A 23,640-nucleotide genomic window follows, 5' to 3' on the forward strand; every position below is an offset into this window, starting at 1 on the left:
AATGTTCTACCCAAGAAAGCAGTACAAGTAAGATTGTGCTGAACTCAACTGTAGATAGCTCTGTGCAATGTCCTGTTTTCTCCACTGTAGATATCTTTGTGTCCAGTGTTTTAATTTGTCATTTCACCATTGACTCTACTTCCACTTCATCAACAGTACTTAATCTGCAGATTGGCACACACTTCAGTCCATGACTCACTTCATTTTGTTATCTTACGCTGTAGGCTGCTATCTATGGTATGTCTCAAAGTATTCCAGACCGATCCATAGTCTCTGAGCTGGCGTGTGGATTCCTCGACTGCATGTACACAATCGGCAACGCGCCGGCCCATGAGAACGGAGTGCTTAAGAACTGAAGCAGTGTTAGTCACACCTGAATCGTCTTGATGTTTCAGTTAGTTTTGGAGGGGTCAATCCCGGGGGTAGCTCTCACATAAAACAGACGGGAAAGCTCGTCGGAAATTTTGAAAAGAACCTCTAAAAGTTACCAAGATCTCGTTTTGTGGGGGTGGCTTGAGATGGTTTTCAACCCTAAGAGGTACCGATTCTAAAACAACACATAATCTCCTGTCATATTTTGAGACCTTTAGAGGCTGAACCCCTAACCGCGTTTTTATTCCCTAAAAGGCACGGGTAGCACCCCGGTCCTTTTTATATGGGAGTTCCCCCCCCCCCCCCCCCCCCCACCCATCGCCTGCGTTGCACTATACCGGCGGTTTAGACTGTCTGCGACGCAGGCTACCTCCGCGGGGATCAATGTTATGCTTATGGTCAGCTAGAGTCAGAGTAATTAGCGTTTAGTTGTTAGTTATTAATTAGTATTGTGTGTAGAGTGTAGAGATATATCTGACAAATGCATATCATTGTCTGATTGTGGCTCTGTTACACAGATTGAGTCACACACATACGTGTTTACGTTACATGGTGTCACTCATTATGATAGAGTCACGCATTGGTCTGTGGGGAATTAGAAAACGATAGCCCACACTGTCTCGTCTTCAGAAGATTTTATTCTTCTCCTCTTCGATTCTCGCTAGATTTCACAACTCTTTGACTCGACTGACTGACAGATTCCTTCGACTCAAAAGCTAATTCAATCACAAACAATTGTTTGTTATCTTCGAGGCACACCTTAGTTAAAGTACGCTGATTGGTTAGATACGAATCTTCTAGACATAAGAACAACAAAAATTTCCAGACAAACATTTCACAATCACCAATTGATATCTATGGTATTATCCTGTTTCCGGCACATTAACTTGTACTTGAAAGTATAAGTTGAGGTCGACACAGACTAGGGAGCATCTTGCAGGGACATGAAGCGATTGACGAATTGCAGCAACAGTTTTCCTTGCGTGACATGCCTGTTTTTGCGAAAACGTTTTGTTGCGGGGACAAACTTTTGTTCTCGCAACTTCTTGCATGAAATTCAGCTGGTCTGAATTCGTGCCTCTTGAAGCAGGGACAAAATGACCTCAATTTTCAGTGTCGCATCGTGTAAACTTACCTTGCAAACTGTGTCCACTACGACACATTTTTGTGCCTCAATACGCTTCGTGTGCACCAGCTTGCGTGCTGTCCCAGCAACATGCGTCCCATAAGTACCCACGAAGGGACTAGTCTTCGCTTTAACACGTCCCTGCATTTTGTCCGCTAGTGTTTGCCGATCTTAACGAATGCTTGTTCCAGAGTTTTCTTCAAGGGTTCAAAATCTAATAACGTTTTGATGACCACTGGTGCCCGCTTTTTTTGTTAACTGGCGACGTTTTGCTTGACAGAGAGGAAGGCTTTGAACTGTAGCAGGCTTAACAGATCTTGTTTGAGCCGCTAATAGATATTAAGCTTTTCCTCTATAAAAAAATAAATAAATAGATACAGTTTGATTTCTAGTTAATGCAACGCCTGATTATTTAAAGAGATCGCGCTACCAACGAGATTTCCCAGCGATCAGCCAAGCTCATTTACGCTGGTTGTGTGTTGGCTCTTCAAACAGCACTTAACTTGGTCTTGTGGATAAACGGCTGTCCAACAGTCTGGTAAATTGCCAAATGCGTTTTATGTGCTGGGTAGTTTTTGCATTAGATCAAGGTATCGGGAAAGTAATAATCTTTTTTTTTTTTTTTTTTTTTTTTGTATGTTTGGCTTTCTTTTCATTGTATATTGGTAACTTAATTTTACTTTATGAATAAACAAATTATCCAGGATTGTCCTACACTTTGTTTTCGCACTTGCCATGTTTTCTTCAGTTTTGTGCCCAGGCAGGCCCTGGGGTATGTACTACGCATGCGTAGGAAGATAACTGAAGTGTAGAGATATACCTTATTGATTACTAACTTAAGCAGAGACAATTTGCTATTTTTTGTTGGTTACACAAAAAATACTTGTATTTTAAACCTTTCAAAAAAAATAATATTTGAATTTTGTAAGACTTGGTGGGGAGGAGGGGGTTGGGGATAGGGGGTGTACTCGCTTGACTCGTAACTCACGGTTATGCGGCCCGCACAAAATTCCAAAGAATTAAGGGTCTGTCCGCAGAGTGGAGTGCGTGTAATTTACAAAAATAAGATTTCACATAATGAATATGCCTAATATAAGGTGTTACGATCCACCAAGAATTTTTCTGTCACGTCATAGTCGAGGCAAGTCACGTGATACATCACAGTGTTGGAGGAAGACACGTGCGTGGCCTTCAATGTTCACGTGCGCTGAGCCGATAACAATCATCGACAGTTTTGGTTTAGCAGCCAGTAAGTTCGTTTCATACACACACACAATGGACATCGTTGAAATACGGCTAGTGCTGAAAAATTCTTGAAGAATTCTAATTGCCATTAAGTAGTGCTGAATCTGTGTCGAGGTTTGACACTCTCGGGAACGTTTCCTCGGAAATCTTCTGACTGAGTTTGTTTTGTTTGTGTTTTCATTTTGGTTTTGTGTTGCCTTACTCTGGTTTTTCTGGGGGTGGGGCGGGGGGGGGGGGGGTTGGTGGTGAGTGGGGTACCAATTCGCTGCGGTGAACATGCTTGAATCGTAAATATAAAAGCCTTTAATAAGAAGCCACCCAACGCTTCCAGTCTTGGTTGAGTTTTTCGCTTTGTTTGGTACGTCTAGTTGGTTTTTATTTTAATTGAGAAGTCGTGTTTGAAGCTTTCTGCTCTAAGTACATGGCATGCTGAAACCTGCTATCCATCCAGGACTGGTTTAAAGAGAAGCCTGGTTTAATGTCTTCCTGTGGAGACTTCTCTACTGCTGAGTTTATTTCGTACACTAATTAATTAATGTTGCTTGTATTTAAGTAGTCGAGTGTCTGGTTTTCATTGTCATTTTCGATTTAAATGGAGTGTTATTTAGTCTTAGTGTTTTATTAAAATTTTGCGAGCATATTCCAATAACAAGGTAAATAAAAAGGATTAATCAATTCTTTGTGTTCTCTAATATTAATGTGTCAACAGCTTATTAAAATAAGGTTGTTTCTCTATTTGATTAACTTCTGATACGACTTAGAGCGTGGCTTGGTTCAGCTGACCTATCTGTCACAAATTTCCCCAGGCGAGTCTGAGTACAAGTGTTTGTTTTCAGACTTCTACTTCCCGCTGGAGCCCAGGGCCTTTGAATATGTCAATCCGCGGGCTGTCCAGCGAGATTGGAGACCTCGAAACGACACTTTTCTGACACATGGTTGGTGAAACCGCTGTCATCTTTGTCATCCTAACAGACAAAGGTGAAACACAACTGTCGACTTGTGGAATTGTCGCTTGACCTGGACGCTGATGCTTCTGTCGCCGAGGTCGGCGGCTGCGTAAGAGCGAACGCGCTGCTCTTCTAAAGTCCGGCATTCTGAATGAATACAAAATTGGATTCACCAGCGAGTTGCCAAAGTTGAAAAAACTCAGCCCGTTCAGAAACCAACTGTTCATGCTTTTACCGTGAGCAAAGTACAGCACACCAAGTACAACCATTGGCAGATAGGCAACAAGAGAAAGTGCCGACGCAATAGACAAGGTGATGGTTAGTTTGCGCTCTCTGTCCAACCTACGATGGATGCGTCTTCGCATCCTTAAGAAGATGGCGGTGTACGAGACACAGATCACAAGTAACAAAAGGCAAAGGTAAGGTAGCCAGGTGCACAGGGTACCCAGCGCTGACAGAACTACAAAGCGTGCGATGATGTATAAAACTGAGCTGATAATAGGCAGTATCCAAACGACGAGGATAAACAGCTGAAAACGGGCTCTAGAAGTAGCACGGTGTCGCCATGGACACAAGGTAGCGTACAGCCTTTCCAGAGATATGGCGGTCAAATTTGAAATCGAGGCCAGGTTTGTGAAAATGTCAATCGCAAGGAACGCATTGAATCCGTGGAAAGATGTCCTCGAGTGCCAGAGGATTCCCAAACCTAACTGGTAAATCCACATCGGTAAACTGACTGAACCAATGAACAGGTCAGCAATTGCCAGGCTCATGATAAGATACGAGCTTGGTTTTCTAAGGTGGGCATCTCTTGCGAAGATGATGACCGTCAAAAGGTTTCCCGTCACTATGACAACAGTTTCAGCTGCAAACACAGTACACCAGACAGTGACTTCAAGCTTGGATGAAGTGTTCGAAGCGTTTTGATCAGAAACATGCGACTGTGAAGAAGAGTTCTCCATTCACTGTTTTTCCTACCTGGAAGGGGAAACAATAGTTAAGTGGCTTGTGTTTGTAGCCGATATAACGCGCGCTTTGATTGGCTTATTCTAGGGCATTATTCTCCCCTAATGCCCACGAACCGATTACGGGCCTGCAAAAACAAAGCAAAAAGCGATATAACAAACAACTCGAACGTTCGGTCTTTGCGAGAAAATCTCAAACATCGGCCTTGCTGTATTAACCTCGCTATCACTCGGTCAATACGGCAAGGTCTCTGATTGAGATTTTCCCGTAAAGACCTCACTCTTGGTTAATAAGTAGTAGATAATAAACTAGACTAGTTTCATTATTTTTAATAGTCTACTGTACTTACAAAGTCATTCAAACCACCGCAACTCCAATTCATTTGTGGTCTTTTCGTCTTGTTTAGCGGGGGAGGGCCTTGCTTTCTCCCGCCCAGCCCACACGCAAATGAAGGAAAGCTGAGGGAGGATTCTAAGTTAGCATAAAACCTAACTTCCTTTCACTGAAAAAAGTTCTTCATCATTGTGGAAAACTCCACGACACGGGATTACATTATGATTTCCTCACAGTATATCATGTGCAGGTGGTGTTTTGAAAGGGTAAGCAGTTTGCGTAGATGGACAGGACTGTCACCTTAAAAAACATTGCAATTATCTCATTGCATTCGTTGTCAAAACTTATTTGTTTCTTCTTACTAAAAGCAGCCCATGAAGTCTTTTTACTGTGACATATTTTTGCCACATTGATTCACACTTGCCAATAGGCCCTTTGAAGTACAACGCACCTGTCGCAAAGATATAGATTACAAAAAAAGAAGGAAGATCTAGATAAAAATGAAGGAAAAAGGATATCAGTCGTTCCATTTAGCTAATAACGTTGTCAATGTTCCAATTTCTTGGAAATGTGAAATTTGTCATGATGGCTTTTTCTTTGATAAATTGTCAAGCAATTTTCAATAGGACAAAAGCAAGCTAAAAAAAGCTAAAGCATAAATTGAAGCAATTATTTCTTTACATTTGCTATAAAGTTATCCAAACTATCTTTAGAACTGTTCACATGATTGCCAAAAAATGTTCATTCGCAATTTGAGTAAGGCTCGTGGCGAGAGCTTTCACATTGTTCCGTTAAATGTTTTTTATGATCTTTGCGTACAATTATTAAGGCTGGTATAAAGCAAGGTTTGTTTCACATAGACAGACACACCATGATTATGAAGATTTCCCAAGTGTTTTACAGTAAAATGTTCCAAATGCCTTTAAAATGCCTTAAAATGCCTAAATGAAATGCACGACTCGCCGAAAACTTGATTAAACATATGATTGTCCAAGGTAGCCGGAAGAGGGGAAAACTCAAATTTCTGAATCCAGTAATTTAAAGAGTAGTTTTTAATTAAGTAATGTTAGTAGTTTGAGAAGATTATCAGGATTAGAACTTGCGTTTTCCAAACCATAATTTATATAGAGAAACAATGGTAAATAATTGCTTCATAACAAAAAGCTCAAAATTGCAACGAAAGGTTCTTTCAAAAACTGTTTACTGAATTTGTCTTCACGAGAAAAAGGAAATGCACTTTTTGATATCATATTAAGTTTTCTTAACCTTATCTTTCTTGTGTATAACAATTATTTGTAGTTTGGATAAAAACATAAGGATCCTACCCACCTTGAAAACGAGAGTGTTTGTGAGCTGTCAGTGTTACTGCAAGAGGCACAATAACGGTTTTGAAGACAAACTTTGCCGGAGTTAACACCAAAAAATATAAATATGACGGCAACTTCAGATACTTTCCAAAACGCGTGAATTGAGACAGGAATATGAGATGCTGGTAACCGCGATCAAGATCCCATTAATGGCTTCCTGTCTACATTGTGTATTCAACTTACTACACAATAATTGTCAATGCGGTTGACAGTGTGTTTAAATTAGAATCTTTTACCGGCTGTTTCCAGGTTTGGACCACTCAGGACCGTTCTTTGAAACACTAGGCTGACTTGAGTTTTCTTCAGTGCGGAATGGCAGGTCCTCGCTTCCGGCTAATCACACGGACAGTGAGTCACGGTGCCATTCCTTTTATCTGCGATCAAAACATGGCGTTTCGACAACTACTTTTCCCCATTATCGGACGCAAATGAGCAAATAAACGGAGTAAGCAGTTGATATACAGTATTAAGAAAATTCTAAACGTGAAAATGCGAATGATACGACAAATAATGTTCGCTAATTACACGAACGGTTTTGCTCGACTGGCGTCATCTCGGGTGTTAATAATGTTGTTAACTAGGGGTGGCGAATGGTCCTTTAAAAACGTACCCATGGTCTCGCAAAATTTTCGTCGAATTTCACGGGTCTCGCAGTCTAGTTTTTTAGCGGTTATGTGCGTCTCACAGTCTCAATTTTTCTCACAAAGCTGTCTCGCAGTCTCGATTTTTTTCAAGGCTGAGAAAGTCGTTTAGTACCGATTTGTTTAAATTATTTTTGTTGATAAAGTTAAATGACATCACAACATCTTAGAACCTGAACGTCTCGAGCTCGCATTTAAAACACTTTAAAGAGCTTTAAAGTCTCGGTCTCGCAATTGAAGAAATCAAAATGTCTCGGGATCGCAAAGCCGAAAAACGCTAATCTCGTCGTCTCGCAAAGTCTCGCATTTACCATTCACCACCCCTTTAACTGGTCTCGTATTTTTGATGAAGAGCATTCAACAAATGACTGAGATGTTCACTGAGATTTCCCCAATGGATTCTCTTCGCGTCGACTCTCTCGACCAACACTCTTCCTTTCGTTTTTTACTCCCTGCGTTTTGCGTTGTTCCGTCCAATTAACTCAGTTTTCTTGAGCTAGAAGTTAGACCCTGCTAAACAGAACTCGGTAGTTTCGAATTCCTTGGCTTTTTTGAACTCGAAACTATTTCCCTTAGGATACTTCGAACTATTTTTGTTTCCTTTTAGAGATTATAATTATAGAGCTTCAACATTTTTAGCTACTTATCAATAACACTTTCCGTCTTTGAGAGTAGCGCAGAATATTGTTTTTCTGGCCGAGGCTGAATATTAGGGTGGAAATATTCTTGTGAATATTCTTAGATTATAGCGCATGGCATGTCTGTTGTCGAACGTGTTTGGTGTCTGGTAATGGTGTTGAAGTGGTTTTGGGACCTACCGGCAGACATTACAACCTGATATCACGCACATAACGTAAGAATTTTATACGGTGTGGTTAAAAAACATATAATTGTATTGTGTTTACAAATTTTTATTACACCTTATTATATGGTTGTGTCTCACAAGGACTGGAAACTACCGAATTCACGAATTTGATTGGCTGAGATCGATATTGACCGCGGTCTAGATTTTCCCATCTAGACCGGCATCTAGACCAATTTCATTTTGCGTTGAAAAAGTAGCAAACTAAAATACAAAAATGTTCACCATTTTCTTTTATTCTCTTCTCAATCATTTATGGAAGTGCCAAAAAGCCTGATGGCAAAAAAAGTAAAGAAGATGAGCAAATTTCGCTGGGCAGGTTTAAGTTAAGCTCATCGCCGTTCGTAAGCAAACTGTCAACAAACCAGTTATATTAAACGAATTAAAGTTTTCTTCTTTGCCATATAATAAATATCTTATTAACCGAGCTAAGTGGATCTGTATGGGAGAATCTTGACCTCGGTCGTGTGTACAGACCTCACTGCGTTGGGTCTGTACTCACGACCTCGGTCAAGATTCTCCCATAAAGACCTCCTGCTCGGTTAATAAGAGCTAATTACATCCCAACTGAACACTGTGCTACAGACACTTTTACTTTTGTACAGGACATTCAATCTTTATCCATGTTTGGTAAATTTATGGTTTCCTTCGATGTGGAAAGTCTCTTTACTAACATACCTCTTGAAGAATGTATTGACCTGGCGGTCAATTACATTTCCGAGGGCAATCCTGACCTTAAGTTAAGTAAACCGGAACTTAGAAACCTTTTCACTGTAGCCACCGCTCAGACCCATTTCTTATTTAACGGTTCTTTCTATGACCAAATTGACGGTGTGGCCATGGGGTCTCCCCTTGGTCCCGTATTAGGCAATCTTTTCATGGGGCATCATGAAAAACTATGGTTGGAAAATTTTCAATGCTCTAAAATTTTATTTTATCGTAGGTATGTTGACGACACTTTTTGTTTATTTCACTCGGAGCACGATGCTGTTATATTTTTTGACTACATTAACTCTAGGCACCCCAACATAAGGTTTACTATGGAAAAAGAACTTAATCGCAAATTACTCTTTCTAGATGTTCTTATTGATAATAGTGACACTAATTCCTTCCTAACTAGGGTTTACCGTAAGAAAACCTTTACTGGGTTATTAACTAATTATTTTAGCTTCACCTCGTAGTCATACAAAGTAGGTCTCATTAGGACTCTTGTTGACAGGGCCTACAAGATCAACAACACTTGGTTCGGGTTACACGAGGATATAACCAAGCTTACTGAAATTCTCAAAAAGAACCTTTTCCCTGCCCATTTAATTGAAAAAGTGGTTAACCGTTACATCACTGGGAGCCATAGCAATCATTGTCCCCGGGGCTACCCCCTGACTACCTCGCCCACGTTTTACTTTAAGCTGCCGTACATAGGCCATTTTTCTGTCATCACTCAGAAGAAGATTCGACACTTAATCAAGCGCTATTGTAATGATTTAGACATCAAATTAGTTTTTTCTTCCTTTAAGATAGGTAACCTTTTTGGTGTGAAAGACCCTATCCCCGGCGGGCTTCGTTCACGTGTGGTTTATAAGTTAACATGTGCGGGCTGTAATGCCTGTTATGTCGGCGAAACCTCCCGACATTTTTCCCCGCGCGTACTTGAGCACTTAGCTGTTGATAGGGCCTCTCACATCTTCAAACATCTTCAGAATTCTGAACGTTGTCGCTCATTGTGTTCAATAAACTGCTTTCATATTTTAGATCACGCCACTACCAGCTTTCAACTCAAGATAAAGGAGGCTATCCATATTCAAAAAGAACTACCTTGCCTCAATCAGCAATTACACCATGTAAATCTAAAATTATCCTTTTAATTTACACCTTTTCACGTTCTGTTGTTACTATTTGTCTTAATTAGCATTTTTGTCTACTTATTATTCAACTCGCTTTGTAATCATTCATTCAACTGAAGATGACAGAAGTTCTGTCGAAACATGTCTTTTAAACTTGAAAAATTGTTCGTTTTCCTTAAAAGCTAATTATTTATATGACTGTGTCTCACAAGGACAAATTCTCTTTAGGAACTACCGAATTCACGAATTTAATTGGCTGAAATTGATATTGCATGCGGTCTAGATTTCGGCATCTAGACGATCCTAGACCTGTAATGTTTTGCGGTTAAAAGATTGCCAACTAAAATGCAAAAATATTGACTATTTTCTTCTAACAATATTTATTTATAGCAGTGCCAAAAAGCTTGATCAGAAAAAAAAGTGTAGAAGACGAGCAAACGTTCGCAGAATTAAGTTCGGCTCATCGCCGTTCGCAAGAAAAATGACTCAGCTGGTACGAATTAAATTGTTCTTGTTTGCCATATAATAAACATCTTATTAACCGAGCTTAGTCGGTCTGTATGGGAGAATCTTGACCTCGGTTGTGTGTACAGACCTCACTGCGTTCGGTCTGTTCTCACGACCTCGGTCAAGATTCTTCTATATACAGACCTCCTGCTCGGTAATTATAAGAGCTAAAAATGATTTTTATTTTGAAAATATCCTTAAAATTTCGCAAATTTCTGCCTCGATATTCTCATAAAACACTTCTTGTGAAAAAAGAAAGAGTGTATTATCATTTGCGCGCCAGGGTCTGTTTCGGAAAATTTCGTATTCCTAAATCCGCGATCTTTTTGGTCAGCACCCAATTCGCGGCTCCCGGTTGATAGCTCATGTATGGAGACACAAATTCTCTTTGGGTTCGTCACGCAAGCTCAGGCAGTCTGCATAGTATTTTTCGGTCATTACTGCCCTTACAGAGAAAGCAATGTATCGAGCATTTGGTTTTGGCCTAGGCACGAGCATTTTCTTATTCCCAACTCTCTTCTTCGCCAGGCAAAGATCGGTTTTCGCAGCAGAGCGGAGGTTTAAACCCAATATAGCCGTCATTGGAGCGGGCATCGGAGGTTCGAGTTCATCGCACTTTCTTCGGGAGCTTTTTGGATCAGAGGCAACGATTGATGTATTTGAGGCTTCAGACAGGATCGGTGGACGTTTAGATACGATAGAAATTGATGGAAAACGTTTTGAATCTGGAGGATCCATAATTCACCCCGATAATAAATATATGGGAGATTTCGTCAAACTTCTCGGTAAGTTCGTTGTTAAGTATTTGGTGATCGTTTCATATTAAGCTTATAGCATTTTTAAATGTAAGTTGAAATTAGTATCCCAATCGTTTGAGCTGCAAAAAGCAACTAGATCCCCCAATGTCGAAAGAATTTACATGAGTTTTCTCGATTGCGTGACTGTTAAAAAGTGTTTTGTACTATGACATTCCATTTCTTATTTCCATCCCCACCCCCACCCCATCCGCCCCACTCCGTCCTCTGGAACAGGCCCTGTCGAAAAATTTTCAATCAAGCAATCAATCTTTATTTTACCCCAATGGGATTCTACAAGAAGCTCTAATAAGTGTCTCTCTGGAGGAGGGGCTCTCAGTAAACCCCTCTGGGCTTTCAGGGAGAGCCCCTCTTTCAAAGGAACCGCTGAAATTTTGAAGCCATTGGATGTATACTGCAAAGGTTACTCATTACTCAGCGGATCCTCCCCACCCCCAAAAAAACCATTATCTAGAGCTTCTGTGTAGGAGAGAGTTTTACCCTTGTGTACAGGTCTTTTGGAGAACACTTCTAGCGGGGATAAGTGAGGAATAACAACTGGTGGTTTTGAGCTTATTTTGTGCTAGGATTAAACTCAAACAATGCTGTGTGCAAAATCCATACTTTTATGTTTCCATTTCCTCTCGTTTATATAACAGGACTCAAGAAGCTCAAAAGCAGTGAACCAAGTGCCCTTCTTGGAATTTATAATGGCAAGAAATTTTCCTTTTATGGTAACAGATGGACACTTGTGAACTACATAAAGCTCATTTGGAGATATGGCTTATTTGACCTTTACACTATGGACAAATTTATCACAAACATGTTGAAGAACTTTTCAAATATTTATAAGCTGCAGCAAAACCAAGAAGCTTTTGAAAGTGTACCTGAAATGCTAAAAGCAATGGGTGGGGAAGAATTTTATGAATACACCCAGAAGACAACAAGACAAACTTTGGAGGAGATTGGCCTCAAGTCCCGCTTGATTGATGAGCTAGTGACAGCTGTCATGAGGGTCAATTATGGTCAGGATGTGACTTTGAATGGGTTTGCAGGTATGTAGGTTGATGTCTTTAATACTTGAGTGAACTGAATTGTAGATTTCTTTTTTAAAGAAGACCTTTCTAGACATATAATTACAGATATATCTAGATGTTGTTGTTGTTGTTGTTGTTGTTGTTGTTGTTGTTGTTGTTTTGTTTTCCTCATAACATGAAAAACCAAGGCACTTTGTGTTAAGAAACGTTAAATACCTAATGGAAATCTGAGGAAAGCAGTTCTGGTATTGCATTCAGTTAATTTAGGGTACTCCTGGCCAAAGCAAGAATGTTGGAATGCTTCAGGGAGCTGAAAGTTGGCATTTCACATTAGTTAATTGGCTGACTGTTGGATTACTTAATATGCAGCTGTTTTTATGTTACTTCATGTTATATTTTGTCTTTTATCTGTTATTCCTGATTTAATCTCATTCTTTTACTTTTGAAATCAGGGTCAGTTTCCCTGGCAGGTGCACAGGGTGGGCTTTGGTCAGTCGAAGGTGGAAACTGGAAAGTCTGCGAGGGTTTACTTTCCAAATCCAAAGCTACAGTGTACAAAAACACCAAAATCACAGAGGTAGTTAAAACAACTCAGAGCAGCACTGGACATCCAGTTTACTCCTTAAAAGGTGATGGGCAAATTCCAGACAAGCACTATGATGTTGTCATTGTAGCTGCCCCTTTTGAGATTCTTGATTACTTCTTTGACTGCAAAGATTGCAGAGAATGGCCGGTTCCAAAAGAACTGGGAAACTTCTGGCGCACAGTTGCTACTTTTGTGCATGGTCAAGTCAACATGACCCATTTTGGTTTTTCAACTGAGGATGACATACCAGAAATAATTGGCACTACAGAAACACCAGAAAACTACTTCACCTCCGTAGGTCTGCAAGACCCAGTGGAAAACAGGTCAAACGCTGATCCTATGGACTTACCTATTCGCAAAGTTTTCTCACGATCTGATCTAACTGCATCACAGCTAAGTGAGTTGTACAGCCATGTGGAGCAAGTGAAAGTTGTCTCCTGGCTTGCATATCCCCACTATACACCTCCTGAGAAGTTTTGGTCTTTTGTTTTGGATGATGGTGTGTTCTACATCAATGCAATTGAACATTCTGCTAGTGCAATGGAGATGTCAGCAGTGAGTGCTAAGAATGCTGCCTTGTTGGCACATAAGTATTACACTGGTGGAAGTTCACCACAAGCACAAGATAATGCCATACCCTCAGATATCAAAAGTGAACTGTAATGCAAGTAGTTTTAAATTTTTAGATTCGGTCAGTACTGTGAGAACATTGCAAGCTGACTCAATAATTTGTAATTTTTAGGACGTAAAATTTTGATATTTTAAGATGTTTCAGATGAGTCTTTTAACCAAGTCACATTGGAATTCTTGGCTGAGAGCAGTCTGGAGTCTACATTGAAGTCACTGATTAAAACAAAGAGGATTCAGAGGGACTAGGCTGGGATTCTGCAACTTTCTGGGGAGGGGGAATACAGTCAGAGTACTGAATTCAGGATTCAGGCTTACCAGTTCAATCCTGACAGTGACTGGAGTGTTTCTATTGAGCCCTTGGGTAAGAAACAAGTTTGCACTGTTCCTCTCTTTTCCCAGAAGAGTATATGGTCACCAGTATAACCTGACCAAATACATGGGTGGCAGGGGGAGGGGAGGGGTTGGAAGGGGGCTAATATTCTATTTAGCATGGCAGTGACAACAACTTGAAGTACTAAACTGACAGAAAGATGTTTACACCTTTGATAAGTTGGAGAAATTTTTGCTTGAATTGTATTTTGAACAAATACATCTAACCAAAGCAAGTCCTAGAGGAGCCCAGCCTCATTCTTTGAAAGCTCTGTGTTGAAATTAACAATTAAAATGCAACAAACATTTTTGTTGCCAGAAATGAACAATTTATATTTGCCACTAAAATTAATGGTTAGATATCTTTTGTTGTGATTTAAACTGTTGTTTTCTTGCTCTTTGCCACAGGTTTGAGTTTTTTTGAGACAGTATCACTTTTGTGACCATTGCACTGCCTGTTACAAAGTCAATGAGCTTGGGCTGTCTGTGTCAGAAACCACAGGGATAGTTAAATAAGAGAACCTTTTTTGCTCTAATGCAAGTAACATCAAGGTTTAACAGCAAATGTACACTCCATTACCTTTAATGCACCTTTTCATATACAACAGCAACATTTGAAACAATTCTCACCAAATACAGCAAGACACATAATTACTTGTAAAATTATGTGAATATACGAGAAATATCAATAGTGATCCAAAGGGTTTTTAAACAGCCATTGTGTGCAATATCAGTTGAATTTCTACTCAGAGGGCAATTTCCTCAATCTTAATGTAAAAAATTAATTTTACAAAATTCTATGGTAAAACTATTAATGTTGCTTCATGGTTTCTTCACATTTTCTTATAACTAGTAAAAAATATAATAACATCACTGAGGATAATATATAATACTCTTGAAAACAGTTTTTTAAAGCAGCCACATGTATTTTGTGCTGTAATATCTGAATTCTCACAACAAAAAGGGAAATTTCCTAACTAATGTCAATTAAAGCATTAATTGTAATCAAAAGATTAACTATCTGTAATGGTTTCTGTTCATTTCCTCTAAATTATGTTTAATCCAATGTTATATAACTGCAACACTCAAGATATTAACAGCACTACTGTAGTACTCTGTAGTGGCAATTCTGATTTCTTTTTTTGAGGAAACACCATATGTTTTACTACTCTAATACTTCTTCAAACATAATTATTATGGTGAAATTGATTTCCATCATGATTAGCTCTGATGGAAAATGTAAATCAACCCTATTTTGTAGTAACAAATGACCAGAATCATCGTAATTCTTTCACTACGTTTGAAGTCTTGAGTTATACTAATAACTAACACCACTTAACTACTCTGCAAGCCAAAAGTGTCCTTAGTTTTCTATAAACTATACACGTGGAAATCTTTACAAAGTAGTATATGAGCCCTGTATTAATATTGTAAGGTAAGGTAACTGACTATCACTAGTGAATTTCAAGGAAAGGGTTTGATTTAATAAAAAGGCACTGGATCAAGACATCCTATCTCTCCAGTCTTTCATCACCTTTGAGTAAGAAAAAGGTAGGGACTGGGAATGAGTAATCCAACCTAAATTTGTTTTGCTACAGCACTTGAACACCTGATGCCAAGCAAAAATAATTACCACTGTTGGAAAGTATTTTTGATATTAACACCAAATATAATAATTAGTTACTTTAGGCCCTTCAAATTCACAAAATACTGATGTCAAATCAGCTAGAAAGGCAACACCTCTGTAACTAAAAGTTAGTCTCCCACTGTAGCTAATCTGATCACTGTAACGGATGATTTCCAGTCCATACTGCGCACTATCAAAAGTTTGTTTACGTTTTTTGTTTTTCTTTGTGTATGACGTCACAAATTGTGAACATTTCGCATTTACTTACATTGAGTAAATTCAAAGTTTCATGTCAACCGCCATTACTAATATGGACGCGAACCTTTGTTTCGTTCTTTCTCATATCACAAGATGAAACAACTTTGCAACTGTAAAAATCAATGAAGCAGTTGGAAAAGAATTTCAAAGACCTCAAAGATAAGGTATGTGGTTCGTACCAATAACATCAATTCACATTTCATCGAGTGAGATTTTTTGTTTATAAACATTAGGGTGCTGAGACTGCGCAGTGCAGACTGGAAATCATAAATGTGTTCCAAAGATTACATGCAAAATCTTGATTGACAAAGCACTCATTTCGTCTAGTTGTGACTTCTACCAATGTTGCCATCCGTCAGTTGCTTTAGCCTCTGACAGCATTTGACCTGATGTACAGGGGCATGGATGAGGACAGCACGTCACTGTATGATCAGTGCTTTCCAATCGCAACGGCAATCCACTTATTAACCGAATGCAGTAATCAATGACAGGACATCACTCCAGGTCTGCTAACCACCTGCCAAACAGAACAGATTCAGTCAGCCGTCTACTCAAAAAAATTGCTTATGACCCTTCCTTAAATTAATATCCTACCTTAAATTAAAGTCCTACCTAATTGACCTAGTTTTCTTATGGTCTCTGTGGCAAGGTATTTGTCATTTTAAGGTGAAAATTACTGTTGCTCACTCTTTGGAATAAACAAATTAAGTGAACCCAACACTAATGAATAGTAACTTAACGCCGACTTTTAAACAAAGCTAATGAAATATATGAAACTGTTGTGCAAACTGACGATCCCTGTATAATCACGTGTACACGCGCGGTCAACTTCAAACTAGTGGCAAAAACTACTGCGTTTAACTAATCTACTATAGTCTGTCTTCTACCCCGACATACCACGTACCTCATATTTGCGAACTCTAAGCAGAACTCTTTTCCATTTCTTCACGCATGTATTCAAGGTATTCGAAAGATTTTTCCTTCCCTTTAGTTTGTCTTCGTGATTCTATCTCTGCAACACACACATCCAAAGGATTCATTCCTTTGCTGTTGCGCATCTCTCTCCATTCCAGCGGCTTGAAAAGGGGAAAAAGTTTCTGGAAGGAACTTTTAGAATACGAGAGAACACAGCAATGTAAGGCAGTGTTTCCGTCATGGTCAGCACTTCGAACAGCAATGCTTCCTGGCCGTGTCATGAAAGTGGGAACCGATTTTATATTTCCGCTTCTGATCGCCACGGACAGAGCGGACATTCCTGGAACCAATTTCTTGGCTGTTGAGTGGTGCCTGTCAAAATCAAGAGGCAGCTTACAGTTGAGGTCTACTTTTCTTGTAGTGATGAGGTACTGCATCACATGAGGGCTCATGGAAGGCATGGAGCAGGCTTTTAGGAGGGCGGTGTACCCTTTTTCATCGGATCGATCCAGCTCATCAACGGTAAAATCCTGAAGTCTGGTGCAAACCTCATATGTAGAAAGATCGCTACTTCCTCTTTCCTGAATTTGAATTTTGCTGTACCCCTGAATTTCTTTGTATTCACGCCAGAGATCCACGATAATTCCCGTGATACGATTGGTTCCTTCCATATATGCGGGGATGTTAAGAGGGATCTTATTTCTGGATCCACCATTTGAAAACAAAACGTCTTGGCCTTCGCTAGCAGTGTTGACGATGACATCATCGATGTCAGTGCTCTCATCGTCATCAGCTTCAGCGAGCAGCACGTTGTCCACCGTTGTCATCATCTCGTCATCTTTTGACGCTACTGAGATGCTGTTTTTCGGCGCCTTCTTCATATTTTTCTCTCTTTCTTCTAAACCAGGCTCACTAGTTGACGCTACGCTTCTATTGCTCTCCGTCGTTTCAGTTAACGTTTCTTGCCGATGTGCCACTGACGTGGAGTCGTGACCTTTAAAGATCGCATGTTTGCTTTTCTTTTTGTGCTTTGGTCTTTCAGCGAGTGACTCAGTCTTCGATCTTTTGACTTCGCTGCCATTAGAGATCGCATGTTTGTCTTTCTTTTTGGCCTTTGGTTTTTCTGCGAGTGACTTACTCTTCAACCTTTTGACTTTGCTGTTCCCCTTGTTCATAGTTTCCGCATGTGAGGTTTCAAGAGTACATCCATTCTCTTTAATGTTCAAAACGGAAATGTCTTTTTCTCTTTCTTTTTTGACAGAGACATCGCCCTCTCTGTCATTTTGTGGAATGTATGGACCGTAACTCAGTTGCTCTGTACCAGTAGCGGACATCAAGTCGTCTTGCTGACGGAACCTTTTGCTTGAAACGGAGTCATCAGGTGATTCTTGAAGGGGTCTTTTTAGGCCTATACTCTCGCTACTTGTGTCTTGCACGCTTTCGGATATGGAACTTCCCTCAATATTTGGCTCGTCTTTGATGTGCACCTGGTTGTTCTTATAGTTGCTTTCCTGTGTGATGGAGATCAGGACTTCTTCATTAGTTTCCTTGTCTTGTGGGAACGATGCTTCAATCAGAATGTAGCGAAAAGTATGTCTCCTCGGATCAGCAGCAGAGAAAATTGCAAATTGAGCGTTTCTTGCTCTCATTTCGAGGCAACAGCAAATCAACTTTGGTATCGTGGCTGGCGTCATTTGAGGCCATTCTTCAGCTACTTCCTTTGCACTTGTGACGAACAGAAACTTTTCTTTAGTGCTGCAAAATTTTGCATTCAGATCCAGAATATCCTTAAATCTCCGATTTGCAACAGAATAGGAAAGAATAACAACCGCAGTTCCATCGACAAAAGCTTCCTCCTTTGCCTCGATCTGTTGAACAATTCTTGCAGGAGAGACCGGGTCTTCGTTACCCTCTTGTTGGTCATATCCGATGCTTCCCATGAAACATTTTTCTGGGCCCTTGGAGTTGACAAATTTGCGAAGATGTTCCAGGATAATGCCCTCCTCGAAATCTTGAGGTAGTTCTTTTAGCCTTGCATCTGGCCTTTCTTCTAGTGTGCAATCATCTGTCCACTCAAAGATGCTTGGGAGAGCTAAGCTGTCGATCCAGTCATTGTACTGCACTTTTAGAAAATGGTAACGGTTACACTTCACAACCCACAGACCCTCTTTGTCGCAGTCATCATTGAAGCGTAAGTCTTCCCAGCAGGGCCATGGACGGTAGAATACGCCCTTTTCCACTGTGCTCTTGACATTCAGAAGAATAGCCGCGTATACTTGCGTCTTTGAGAATGGGTTCACGGCTCTTGGAGCACTTCTGAGAAGGCCCAGTACGCCAGTAGTATAGGACGCTTGTGTGGGCCGTAGCCAATCAGAAGGCCGTGCATATCATTAAAAAAGGCTCTCGACCAATCAGAGGGCCGGATTTGCTCATTAATATATTCATGAGTTAGGGGGTTATCAAAATATGCGTCTGCAGTGACGTCACAGGTCAGCAGTCTTTTGCATCCCAGGTCACGTGCGTGCCCAAATAAGGCGATAGACAGGAAATGAGTTTTCAAAGATGATTTTTATTGATTTTACAGGAAGTAAAAAATTACAATGGTGTGTATCCGTATGGAAACGACATGAAAGTGTTCGTGTCTACGACGCGTTTGTCGAAGACAAGTCCGTAGTGTTTGGTGCGTGTGAGGACCTTGAGATGTTTGGTGGCTGGGTTTCTGTAGAAGAAGTTGGGGTTAACGACGGGGATGTTGCGTCGTCCACCGTCCTCGAGAGGTTGTGTGAGTTCGTCGAGTAGATTTTGTTCCATGACGTCGTAATTGAGTTGTTGGGCTCCTCGTACATTGAGGGAGAAGCCTCGGACTTTGCAGCAGACTTTGCCTTGGTGGGTTTTGTACCCGTAATTCTTGGGTCCAGCGGAGGTGAAAGTGGTAATGAAGTCGCCGTCGTCGAGCTCGTTGGTCATCTCTCCGAGGTAATCGCCTAGCGGGACATCGGCTTGACCTGGTTTGTGCGAGTAGATGACGGAGTCAGTGTCAAAGTAGAGGACTTGTTGTTTTAATTGTTCCAGGTAGCTGTATAATTTGAGTCGAGCCCAACAGGTGGTGAAAGCGGCGACGAAGATGTTGATTCGTCCGTTGTCGGGTTGATTGTCTTTGAGTTCGGTGTAGACGACCTCTAGGGCTTCGTCGTGGGCGATTCTGACTTGTTTTATGTCGTTGAAGTGATTGGAAACGAGTTCGAAGAGTTGTGCTGCAGTGTAGACGACTTCGGTGGTGGGTTTGGGTAGGTTTTCGCCGAACTTGCCCCAGAAAGAGTTGAGCATGAGTTTGGCGGTGGCTTTGCGTCCGGGGTTTTTTTGGATCATGGCCGGATCGAGAGCGATGCCTTCTTTCTGGCGGTATTGTTGCACGTACTGTGTCTTGTCTTGGGGGGTGTGACACCAGTGGGGGTAGCCGGCGGATTCCTGTTTGATTTTTAGCCAGGTGTTCACGTAATCGGCGAAGAGTCCTGTACGACGTTGTCTTTCCGGGAAATGGTGGACTTCGTGGATCTTGATGAGCGTGTATCCCATGGCAACGGCTTTCTCGATTTCGGGGGTGCACCAGGTCCCTCGTAGCGTGCGTTGCTCGGCCGTGTGAGAGCATCGATGTGATTTCTCAAGGAGGGGTTTGTTCATTTCGTGTTCCACGCACGATCGGCAGAGTGGGAAGGTGAGTTTACCCCTGTGCCGAAAAGGTAGAACGGGATGGTAAAGTTCGTGAGGTGGTAGTATGTCCACTTTGGCCATACCGAAGTAGTGATGGATGTCTTGGTCGTCGGGGTTGACGATGACTTGCGGGTGTCCTATGGGGTATTTGCTTCCCTTGTTGACCCAGGGGTAGAGCGACGTCACGTCGATGTACTTGATTTTCTCTCCTTGAGCCACGTCGGCCACGTGATGTAGTTTGACGGCGTTCGTGCGTCCTCCGAAGAAAGCTTCTCTGGGTTCGAGCGGTTTGACGATTTCGAACGTGTCTAGGAACCGACGTAGATCAGGGTCGGTTTTGACTTCTAGGGCCCAGTCGCATTCCCACTTGACGCAGAGCTGGTAACCTTGGCGACTGAGAAGGTTGTGTTTGCGGAGTGTGGCCTCGTAGACTTCCTGCATGGTGCGATCGGCGTGACAGATGGGATATCGGTCTCGATGGGTCGGGAAACAGCGAGGACACCCGTGCCATAGACATCCGTGGAATTCGTAGACGGTTCGAGTGGTCGGATCGTATCCGTCCACGAGCTGATTGGCTATTCGTACTTCACCTCCGTTTCGTACCGTGAGGATACGATCACCTTGACCCGTGCGTTGCAACGAGTGTTCTTGCCAGGCTAGCCATTTCAGGGCTTCGACGGACTGATTGGATCGGGCGCCGTGCCATCCTCGCGGGGGTCTGGAGGCAATGGTGTTGGGCGGGACGAGTTTCTTGCGCCAGAATCGGTTGCAGGCGGAGGCGATGGTGATGCATTTCTCCATGGGGTCAAAGTCGGCTTTTTGTTTGAATTCTTGCCGGAACTTTTGACAGCCTGCTTTGAGGAGTTTGACGTCCGACTCGCAGTAGGCTTCCATTTCTTCCCTTAGTACGAAATGGTAGTCGTTGTCGACTTTCTCTTGGTACCACTGTTCGAACTCGGCTTTCTTTTTGGCGGACATGCCGTCGGGATCGTACATGTCTCGCGGTGGCATGGGACCTTCGTACTCTTGATTTTCTAGAGTGTTGAATTTGTGCGGGAAGAATCCTTTACGCAGTTCTGTGATTCCGAAGGTGGCGGGAAAGTTGGCCAGCGGGAACGGGAGAAAGCAGAGGGAATCTTTGAAAGTCAATCTGTCGGATTTTAGGGACAGTATCTTGGTGCCGACGGTGATTGGGTCGGTGACTTCTCGATGGGTGGCGTAACAGTGTTGCAGGATGAACATCCCGTCGTAGCCTTTGAGATTGTGAAAGATTACGATGACGTTCCGTTCGCCATTGTCCTGGTCGACGGCGAGGGATTCGAGGTGTTCGAACATGTCGGCGGTGCAGTTGGGCCCGTAGAAGGAGTAGCATATCTCATTTTCGTCGTCTTCCAGGCAGAGTAGAATGGGTGTCTGATTCCCTTCGGCGTCGGTGATGGCTTCGTAGTCACAGTACACTTGAAGGGGCGGATCTCTGTCTACCAAGACTCGCGTGTCTGGATCGTCGGGTCCGGGTTCTTCGAAGGGTCGCCCGTTGACTTTGTCGCGCGACACGTGTATCTTTTTGGGCTCGTCTTCGTCTTCGGGGAGGCGTTGGATGTAACAACGGTGCGTCTCCAGATAGACTTGTTTTTCACAGATGCTGCATTCGCCCCATCCGCACTTGTGACCACGGGGACGCCCTCCTCGCTTGTTCTTGCGTTTAAGCTCGTAGACGTGACAACACTTCTCACACTTTTTGTGAGTGTTGCAGATGGAGTGTTTGCTGTGACTCTGGACTTGCGAGTGAGCGTCGTAGCATCGGTCTCCGAAGAATTTTCTGTGACACGATTGGCAGATGGAGGTGGGTTCGGGAAACTTGCCTGGAGCTAGGGGTCGTTTTTTATCGATGAAATCGGGACAGTCCTTTCGTTTGCAGGCGGGGCACCATTGACCGAGGCAGGGATGATGACGAAAGTCGTCGTGATCGTAGCCTCGATTGCATTCGTCGCAGAAGTAGGATTTGCCGAGGAATCCCTTAAACGAATTGCATCCGTCGTAGTGATCGCCTTCTTTGATGAGACGAATGATCTTATCCGAGGGTTCGGGTCCCGCGTAGATGATCATGTGGGGTGGGTCGATGGACATGACTTTGAGCTGGTAACCAGGTAACGCTTTTTGAAATTGTTGCAGTTCGGGAATGCCGCAAGGTCCTTCGGGAACGTTGGCTCGACGGTGGAGGTCTTTGGCCAATCGCTCTTGGACGGGTCGCCCCTGTTTGAGATTGTGGTAATCTTGGTCACGCGAATTCTCGTTCGCGTCTACCCAGGCTTTCATGGTGACGATGGCTCGGGCGCAGCAGAGAGTGTCTTTGTTTCGGATGGTCACGCGCGACCGTTTGACGATTCCCCGCACGGCGGCGCAACTCGGCCTGTATCGTTTTCCGTTCCCGCTGCCACGACCCGGGGTACGTATGAAAGTGGTTTCCATGGTAAACGTGTCGTCGGGGGTGAATTCTTCGTTGGAGTTGAGTTTGGCCGCGAGAGACTGGAGATAAGTGTCTAGTCTTTCACTCCCTTCTTCGAATTCTCGCACGGTGAAGGTGGTGGACTGAAAGGCGTGCGTGAAGGCACGGGACTGCATGGTGAAATGGACCGTGGAGTTGGGTGTCAGGGTAGGATCCTGAGCGATTTGTTGCTCGATGGATCGTTGAAGGGCCCGAGTCAATTCTTGACCTAGATTGTCATCGCGAGTCACGTCTCTGTGTTGTCTGAGCGTGGCTTCGTACCGTTGTTTGTTGAGGACGTTTCTCCAGTGACGTCGAGCGCCTATGGGTCTTAATTCGAATTCTAGAGGTGGTCTTGCACCACCTCCGGTTTGGAGCATCGCTCGGTCGTCATTGTCGTCGTCGAAGGGGAAGGCTTCGTCGTAGGTCCGTCTGTTCTGTAAAAGACAACAAACACAACGTTTTTTAATTAGGTAGTTTTTATTGTCGGGTCTCCGAAAAGAAGCGGACAACTTCGCGGGTTGATTTTTTTAAGTTGTCTAATGCGTTCCTGAAACTACTTCCTAGATAGAAACTCCTTTTCTCGCCACGCTTGTTGGTACAATGTCCATATATTTCATAATCCGCCATACAATGTCCATGTATTACATAATCCACGTCCCAATATCCATATAATCCAGGATCCACGCGACAATTACAGAAGTTTGTGCAGCTTTTAGACGGTCGTAGTTCTATGTGCCCGTAAAACCATTGTCTTTTCAGTTGGTTATATTTCGAGATTTCTCTGTGAAGGTTTCTCATTTGATAATTTTTCCTTCTATCGCGTATGTGTTGCCAAGTTGCTAAGTCAAGTACGTAACACTTTAGTTCTTCCGGTAGCCAATCCCAGTAACTCTATGAAAAGAAGGTGTAACAAAGATGATGGGAGAGTTGGTGCAGGGTGCATGTTATACTCAGTTTGTGAACGTCATACTCACTGCTTCATATTGATCCATCAGTTGGTTCATCTCTTCATCGG

At 42.3% G+C, this 23,640-nt stretch overlaps 4 protein-coding genes and 1 pseudogene across 6 annotated transcripts in view; 3 read left to right on the plus strand and 2 right to left on the minus strand.

Annotated features, from left to right (window-relative positions):
* LOC110051171 (sphingosine-1-phosphate lyase 1-like) overlaps positions 1 to 2,214 on the plus strand; it is a 28,685-nt gene extending 26,471 nt beyond the window's left edge. For both annotated transcript variants that reach the window (XM_089278522.1, XM_020757177.2), the window contains one exon: positions 225 to 2,214. In XM_089278522.1, coding sequence (XP_089134648.1) covers positions 225 to 356 — 132 coding nt within the window. In that variant the 3' untranslated portion in view covers positions 357 to 2,214. The remainder of the gene's footprint in view (positions 1 to 224) is intronic.
* A 901-nt stretch (positions 2,215 to 3,115) lies between these two features.
* LOC149098289 (uncharacterized) lies at positions 3,116 to 6,442 on the minus strand. 2 transcript variants are annotated; one of them, XM_089278525.1, is made up of 2 exons: positions 6,319 to 6,442; positions 3,116 to 4,668 (listed from the first exon to the last, which is right to left on the minus strand). In XM_089278525.1, exon 2 carries the CDS (start codon positions 4,650 to 4,652, stop codon positions 3,576 to 3,578), a length of 1,077 nt encoding a protein of 358 aa, XP_089134651.1. In that variant the 5' UTR covers positions 4,653 to 4,668; positions 6,319 to 6,442; the 3' UTR covers positions 3,116 to 3,575. The 2 variants fall into 2 exon arrangements, with proteins under 2 accessions (XP_089134651.1, XP_089134649.1); XM_089278523.1 differs by lacking the exon at positions 6,319 to 6,442 and adding an exon at positions 5,006 to 5,425.
* A 2,040-nt stretch (positions 6,443 to 8,482) lies between these two features.
* LOC149098290 (uncharacterized) lies at positions 8,483 to 9,772 on the plus strand (annotated as a pseudogene).
* Positions 9,773 to 10,592: 820 nt separating this feature from the next.
* LOC110051109 (prenylcysteine oxidase 1-like) lies at positions 10,593 to 15,135 on the plus strand. Its single transcript, XM_089278297.1, has 3 exons — positions 10,593 to 10,995; positions 11,664 to 12,059; positions 12,494 to 15,135. The coding sequence occupies exons 1-3, from the start codon at positions 10,671 to 10,673 to the stop codon at positions 13,288 to 13,290; spliced, it is 1,518 nt and encodes a 505-aa protein (XP_089134423.1). The 5' UTR covers positions 10,593 to 10,670; the 3' UTR covers positions 13,291 to 15,135.
* On the minus strand, positions 14,194 to 20,578 carry LOC149098291 (uncharacterized). Its single transcript, XM_089276668.1, has 4 exons — positions 20,290 to 20,578; positions 19,192 to 19,431; positions 16,416 to 18,776; positions 14,194 to 16,028 (listed from the first exon to the last, which is right to left on the minus strand). The coding sequence occupies exons 1-3, from the start codon at positions 20,576 to 20,578 to the stop codon at positions 16,432 to 16,434; spliced, it is 2,874 nt and encodes a 957-aa protein (XP_089132794.1). The 3' UTR covers positions 14,194 to 16,028; positions 16,416 to 16,431.
* Between the last annotated feature and the right edge of the window lie 3,062 nt (positions 20,579 to 23,640).

This window comes from Orbicella faveolata, unplaced genomic scaffold (assembly GCF_042242905.1).
Source record: "Orbicella faveolata isolate gen_17 unplaced genomic scaffold, um_ofav_v1 contig_46, whole genome shotgun sequence".
Classification (NCBI taxonomy): domain Eukaryota; kingdom Metazoa; phylum Cnidaria; class Anthozoa; order Scleractinia; family Merulinidae; genus Orbicella; species Orbicella faveolata.